This window comes from Columba livia, chromosome 2 (genome assembly GCF_036013475.1).
Source record: "Columba livia isolate bColLiv1 breed racing homer chromosome 2, bColLiv1.pat.W.v2, whole genome shotgun sequence".
NCBI classification, from domain to species: domain Eukaryota; kingdom Metazoa; phylum Chordata; class Aves; order Columbiformes; family Columbidae; genus Columba; species Columba livia.
The window spans coordinates 72,952,760-72,960,278 of record NC_088603.1 but is presented as its reverse complement, the minus strand read 5'-3'; the positions used below and the strand labels follow the sequence as shown (position 1 = coordinate 72,960,278).

The 7,519-nt window shown below is 44.3% G+C and overlaps 1 protein-coding gene across 3 annotated transcripts in view; it reads left to right on the top strand.

Moving 5' to 3' along the window:
• Nucleotides 1-523: 523 nt before the first annotated feature.
• Nucleotides 524-7,519, top strand: part of CDYL (chromodomain Y like) — a 106,917-nt gene continuing 99,921 nt past the window's right edge. Inside the window, exon 1 of one of the 3 annotated variants that reach the window (XM_065052492.1) lies at nucleotides 524-1,089. In XM_065052492.1, the coding sequence (XP_064908564.1) occupies nucleotides 1,066-1,089 (24 nt within the window). In that variant the 5' untranslated portion in view covers nucleotides 524-1,065. The remainder of the gene's footprint in view (nucleotides 1,090-7,519) is intronic. The other 2 variants (XM_065052490.1, XM_065052491.1) reach the window with 2 other exon arrangements.

The following is a 7,519-nucleotide window of genomic DNA, read 5'->3' as shown; positions in this document are numbered from 1 at the left end:
AGACCCCTCACCGGCCTCGTTGCCCTCCCGTGTGGATTTGTCCACGTCCTTCACACTCTTATGGCAAAGCCATGCAGCCAACTAAGTTGGGACGGAAGAAGAACGTATGCAGCCGGGGAACAATGTTGCTTATACAAATGGTGCTAGAATCGGGCGAGGGACCGGGCACCGGCCGGCGCCCGTGGGGGAGCGGGGCTGCGGGTGCCCGTGGGGTCCGGACAAGGCGCGGGGGGGGCTCAGGGAAGCGACAAGGGCCCCGCACGTGCGTGGGCCCCGTGTCCCACCTCCCCCCCTCCACGCCCGCCTCTCCGAACTCCGCGGCCGTCCCGCGTCCCCCCCGCTCCCCCGAACCCCCGGGCGCGGCCCCTCCCGCCCCCCGCGCGCCGCCGGGCTCAGCTGAGCAGACAATGGGAGATCAAAGCGGGGGGCGGGAGGGGGGGGGAAGGATGGTGCCGGGGGCGGCTGGAGCCGAGGCGGAGCGGCTGCGTGTGGGGAATCTCTCTGCGCTCGATTAGTGTTCCTGGGGAGGGAGCGAGCGAGCCGGGGACGGAGGGGTGGGGGTGCGGGGCGCCGCCGCCGCCGTGCGTGTGTGCGAGTGAGTGTGTGAGTGCGTGTGAGTGTGTGTGTGTGTGAGTGTGTGTGCGTGTGCGCCGGCGAGTGTGTGCGTGCGTGCGTGCGCGCCGGCCTGCCGGGGTGTGCGAGAGGCAGCGCGAGGGCGAGGGAGTTGCGCAGCTGCCGTGCGCGCAGCCCCGCCGCCGCCGCCACCAGCAGCAGCAGCACCTCACTGGCATTTAGCGAGCGGAGCTGCTAGTTGCGCTGGAGAGAGACGCGCAGGGAGGAGGAGGAAGAAGAAGAAGAAGAAGAGGAGGAGGAGAACAAGAAGAAGGAGGAGGAGGAGGAGGGGAAGAGGAGGAGGGAGAGGAAGGAGGAGGAGAAAAAAAAAAAGAAGAAGAAGAAGAAGAAGAAGAAGACGAGGAGGGAGAAGAAGAGGAGGCCACACGGACACCAACTGAAACAAAGTATTTCCAAACCAGCACCCAACTCCACCTTGTGAGGCTCCCCAGCATGGCTTCCGAGGAACTCTACGAGGTAACAGCCCCCGAGCGCCGGCCCTGCCCCCGGCCCCGTCGGCCACCCCACCCCACCCGCCTTTTTGTTGCTCTCGGGAGAGCCGGCGATCTTGTCACCCACACTTGCTGCGGCTGCCCCTTCCCGCTGGGCCCAGCGCCTGCGTGTGTGTCCCCCCTCCCAACCTGGCCCCCCGCCCCCCCTTCCCTCCCCAGTTTTGCTGGAGGAGGACGGAAATGTGACTGAAAGGAGGAGACGGCAAAGTGTTACCCGTGGCCTGCGCTTCTCCTCCCCCCCCCCCCCCCCCCGCCCCACGTTCACACAACACTTTGACTCCAGAAGGAGAAGGGGGGGTGGGTGCTGGATGGTGGGGGCAGCGCTGACAGCCGCGACTTGCTCCGGGAGTGAGGACGCCGAAGTGCGATCCCGGCGGTGTGCAAAAATGTGTGCAAAGCCGAGTTATTGCATGTGTCCGGAGAGGGCGGGGAGGGCAGAGGGGCTTTCCTCCTGGATTTGTGTCTGTACCAAAGTCCTGTGCTACCATCCTGTGCCTTGGCCATGCAGCAAGCTGCGGTGATGCAAAATATTAAAATTTAAACTCCTCGGCTCTTCGTGATGTGACGATATGGTTAAGGTTGCGAAGGAAGCCCAAAAGATTCAAAGTTAAGGCTCTGACATGCCATCTTTCACTTGTCACTCGGGTGGTGGTTAACGGGTTGTGCTAAAGGGAGAGGAAGGTTTTGGGGTGAAGAAGGGAATGAGGTGACAGCCTAACTTTGAATTTCCTGTCTTATGATTGGCAATATCACATCCTTGCCCTTAATTGAAAAGGATTATGGTTCTCTTGGATTTAACTTCCTTGTTGTTATTTTTACAAGAAGTCATCCCTGGAAGTGAAAAGCCGTTGTTGTTTTGGAGCCATTCTTGTCTTTTGGGTAAAGAAGTGGCGACCCATAACCAAAAATGCTTTTATCTCATGGTTAATGTGCATCCAGGCAGTGTTTTATTAAAAAATATTCATATCCAGAGGGTGGAAGGCTAAGGTCAAAGGGAGACAGTCAGCCTTCAGGACACTTGACAGAAGATGTCTTACTGTTCTGTTGGTGCATGTGTGTCTCCTGTTAATGGAATTACATCTGTGCTGCCATGGGTGAGCAGATGCATAGAAGCCAATGAAAGGTGCCATGGGTGGGCTTATGTTTTAAGCAAGTTGACTGGAGAGTGGGGGTGCTGAACCGATAGTCTAGAGGACTGAAGGCCTGTATTCCCAAGACAGATAAATCATTGTTAATTGCTTTGGCAAGTTTCCCCATCCTCATAATGTGGCTTAAGCCAATCTTGAAGGGATCATCCCTGGAAGGAAGAGAGAAATTTAGGGGCCACGCTGCATGTGAATGGATTGCGAAAAACTTGCTTTGACTTTGGTAAAATTTCTGTTGGGTTTGCAGAGTTGGGCCCATAGACTCTTCTGTGACTGATACTTGCTCTTTGTGTGTCGCTGTATTTGATCAAAGATGGACAGTGGGATGTCAGTTTCAATAGGCATAAAAAATGACCAGAAAAATTCTATTTGCTGGACATTGGACTGAGGTTAAGAGTGACCACTGCTCTTAACTCTTCTTGGTTTTCTTAAGTTGTGTTTGAAATGTTGACTTGTGCAAAAGGGTTGGTTGTCTGTTGAGCATGACCATCCTCACTGAGCAGGTGGTGTGTGATGTCCGTTGGTCAAAAGCCTCTTTCACAAAAAGCTTGAAGTGATAAACTATTTTTTAACTTAAAAAATCAGACACATTCTTTAATTGTGTAAGTGTAAAGTTTCCTTGGGAAGCCAAAATTGTTAATGCTTTTAGACTTGGAAGTGGTCAAGCTGTCTCGTTTGCATTTTTTTTTTTTCTAAATTTCTGCTCATTTTTGACAAGTTGTGTCTCTTAATGAAATTTATAGCCATGCCTAAAAAATCATAAAGTAGTACATTATTTGTACGTAGTGAACACTAATTTTGGAAATATGTAACTGCAAGTTGACCTGATATGTTGAGTATTAGGTAGTTTAAACTCTTTGTGAACTGTCTGTGTTGTTGACTGGGGTCTACTTCTGTCTCACGGATTTATTTTTATTTTTTTTTAATTAATGTCATACAATATTATTTGAATCTGTCATTGAAATCCATTGCCGTTTGTTATACCTCCATTCTTCCTTCTGAATCTTGGTCTTGTTTTTTGATCAAAATAGTGTATAATCTATGTGAGATTGTTAGATTAAATATGGATGCCAGCTACTCCTGTTGATATGTGTCATGCTTCTTCCAAAATACAAATTATAAATCCTCTTAAAAACAATAAAAATGAAGGTAAGTGGTTTTGTTTTTTTGTTTGGGTTTTTTGTTGTTGTTGTTGTGTTGTGGTGTTTTTTTTTGGGGGGGGGATGTTGTTGGTTTGGGGTTTTTTGGTTTTGTTTTTTGGGGTTTTTTTTTGCTGTTGTTGTTGGTTGGTTGGTTGGTTTTTCTTTTTTTTTTTTTTTCTTTTTTTCTTTTTTTTTTTCTTTTTTTTTTTCTTTTTACTCTGGATATCATCTCTGGAGAGTGGGATCCAAACCATAGCCCAGTGATTTGGAAGACTGACTGAAGCCTTGAAATACACTGATGGGATGGAAGGATGACTTTCTTGGGTTGCTGCATATGCTGTGTGTCATTTGTTCCCAAGCATTTTAGAGGCTGTGGTAATGATTACCTGCTTCTGCGCTTTTTTTTTTTTTTTTTTTTTTTTGAGGCGGTAGAAGATCTGAAGAAAAATATGAAACTTTTATTGAAAAAAATTGAAGGCAATCTTTTTTCTAGACGGAAAAATGAAACAAGTAGTAATGCTGGCATTGTCTGGGGGTGAGGCGAATAACATAGTTTTTCTGTTTGTAAGTTTGGTTCCTCAAGTAACAACACGTTAGTGAGGTGGACAGACATGGAGAAACTGGTGAACAAGACACATAAAGGAAAACATAAGAAAAGGTGCCGTCAGTTTGTGTAGTTGGGTGTTTTTGGTTTGTTATTCCCAAGATTTGTTTAAATAGGGTGTTGACATCTTACAGCATTTTTTTTCGTAGATGCCTGGTGCCATCTGTGTTACTGTGGATTTTGGAAAGTCCTTTGTACACTGGGCAAACAGTACGGCTACTTTCTATTACACTGTGACAAGGTTGCTTTGCTTTACTGCCTGAATCCCACCCATTGCAAGATTGTTGCTTATTGTCATCACCTTCACCGGTATAATTAGAAGCAGGGTGCCCACCTCATTGAAGAGGTTCATTTGGAAGCAAACTATGTTTGCTCTCTTTGCAGTCAAATCACTCGACCTCCTCTGGCAGACCCTTGCAGTGATGTCTGGGATTGAAGTCATCCTGAATTGTGGTTTGGGATGACAGATTTGTTTGATGAAATGTGGAAGTGATCCCATAAAATGTACTTGCCAGGACAACTGTGCATTAGCCAGCAGGTCAGAATAGTCTAGCAAATGGTAGTTGCTGGACAAATACTAAAGCTGTGCAGAGTGTGGGAGAGTCTCTTTCTTATAAAATTTAATAACTTTTTTTTTAAACTAAGTGTGGTAGAAATAAATTGAAGTTCTCTGCCTCTTGGAAACTGTATTTAATCAAGCAACCGTTTCCGCCTTTCATCTGAGAATTACTGGTGCAGCTGATGGTATACATGGCCCACTGGATCCACTGTATTTTGGCTTGGGCTGTGATTGTTACTCATATCAAAACATTTTTACTGGCTTTTACTGAGAAGTAAGCAAAAGAGTGTGAACTTTGCGAGAGCACCTGTGCATCAGTGTCGTGTCTTTACTTTGTATTTCACTTTGACATTGCTCGTAAACTCAGTGTTTTGAGGTGACTTAATCAATTTCAATTAAAATATTACAGGTTAACATACTTAAAGTCCTGTAGTTCAAAATCATACACTTTTCTGTTTTATACCATGGAAAATGTCTTCTTTTTTTTTTTTTTTTTCCCATTCTTCAAGTGTCTTGTAAAATACATACGCGCTTTTTTCATCCCTATGCCTGGTATTCTCAAGGTGATACTTTGCTTCTTATAGTGATTCAGTATTTTTCATTTTATTTTTAGAACTAAAGCCTTTGACATTAAATTATACAGATACAGTAAAATTACAAACTGAAACTAATTTCAGAAGTACCTGGATGAAATTCTATGGCCTTGCTATACATTGTTTGATCACCCAATAAGTAAGACCCGAAGACATGTATTGCTTGTTTCAGAAGAGGTAAAAGACTAAGACTTGCTTGACTAACCCTAGCCAACTAAACAAGACTAGGAATTTCCATCAGACTTGTGTTGCTTCCACCCCTTAGGAACTGTACATCTAACTTCAAATGGAGTTAAGGATTAGCTGTTCCATCCGTCCCCCTTTGGTGACTTTCACTTCTTTAAACCAGACAGAAAATGCAAGAGCACTGCAGGGATGGAGCCACCACGTTTAGTGCAAGAAACCTGGCTCTTTTCCATGCCCCTTGCTACACTGCTTATCACCAGCTTGAGCTGTGTGTCGTCTCCTGTCCCAGAGCTCTAGGCAGAATTGCAGAGGCCTGGTACCCTGTCGGGGAAATGCTGGAGCCCCAGGGGTTCCTCCAGCGTGCCCTGCCCTCCACAGTGCCGCTGGCCTAGCAGGACTCCAGGGACTCCTCCTCAGAGTTCAAAGCTCGTGGCCAAAGGAGTGAAATTGTGCCTGGGTCCTGCATAGGATCACAATGGTTCACGAATACGCAGATGTTTTAGTAGCTTTTATGCACAAAACCCTTTTGTACATACATGTATATGTCATAGGTATATTAAGCAAATGTTTTGTTTTCTTTTTTTTTCTATGAAACTTGCTTTGAATTGACCGTGTCCATCAGGGAAAAAAGGATGGGAGGGAGAGGAAACTGGAGAGGGGGAGAGATGCCCTGTCTACAAAGCATGTGAGACTGATAATTCTTACCTTCAGAGTCTCTGTCTTTCACAGCAGACTGCAATTTAATTTCTTGATTTTTTTTTGGTCAAAGATTTGCTAATGTGGTGCCAGTCACATTTAGAGTTATGGAATAATTACTTCCAACTTGCATGGCTGTACTGTTGCAGAAGGTCCTTCCACTCTGCTGATATTCAGTACCTTTTGAATGAGGATGAATTATTGGACACAAAGGACTTAATGAAACACACCACAATCCCTTGTTCCTCAGGAAGGCTGGTGTAGCTGGAACAGTGTCAGCGATGCTGTGTCCCTCTTTGACTTCTCCGTAGGTGAAGCTTCATTTCTGCTGCGTGTTTGACCTGTGCCAAAGCGATGGGAAAAACAAGTTACTATCAGTTACGGTTCCATCTCTTTCTGACAAATACTCCACTTTTGCAAAAAGTGTGTTTGACAGAAAGTTTTGACAACAAGAATGACTTCTTAAATATGCGATAACTGGATGTGCGGGTCTGTTGGATATAACTGATATGCAGGTCTATGATGCCACTCTTGCTCTTCTGTAGTAAACTCAAAATCTGGCATTACTGGGCAGTGTATTATTTTGGGGTATCCGTTGGAAGCACAAGCTCCACAGCCTGTATTTGCAAGGTGAAAATGGATGCACAAGTCTCTCCCTGTTAACACATTCTGCCTAAGAGGTCTTGGGTGGCTGGATGGCATATGATCACCTTATTTGTCAATAAATGCGGAGTTGTTTGGGTTTTTGTTTATCTGTGAGTAAAACATCAGTAATTTTCATATTAAATGTAACGTGTTTTGTCTGACAGAATAGTTAGTCCAGAAAATATCTTAAAAATGGAAGTTCTGTATTTTTCATTATCAAATGTATTCTCCAAAGCCATAGTATCTTTCTAAGAAAAGCTTTTATATTTCTTATTTTTCATGGGCTTTTGATATTTACACACAATAATTTTATGTTCTTTGAAATTATTTCTTTGAACTTCTCTCCATATTACTTAGAGGAAAAAAAAATTGGCATGTTACTGTTTCAGTACACTATAAAGGCAAGAATATTTACTGTTTTCATAAACATCTTCGCAAGATTTACATATGTCCCTTAATGGTGACCTCCTGTAAATGTTTTTCAAGGAATCTATGAATATGTGTGATACATAGAATGGTTATGGATAAAAAACATTTTTCAACCACAGATTTGCACTTCTAAATTTTTTTGAAGCCACTTCAGTAGCATCAAATGCAAAATAAAGCAACTCCTTACTAAATATCTTTTAATTATATATTTTTGATTAAATGACAAAATGAAGTAACTACTGCAACAGTTTTGTTGTTTTAGTGATTCTTTAGGGAGGGTTCACATTTTATAATCACATTGCGTTAAAAAAAATTAGTACAGTTTTGAGCAAACCTTCCTTCTTGACCATTTTACGTCTGATGGTTTGTTTGTTTCATTTTTTTTATGTGCAGAAA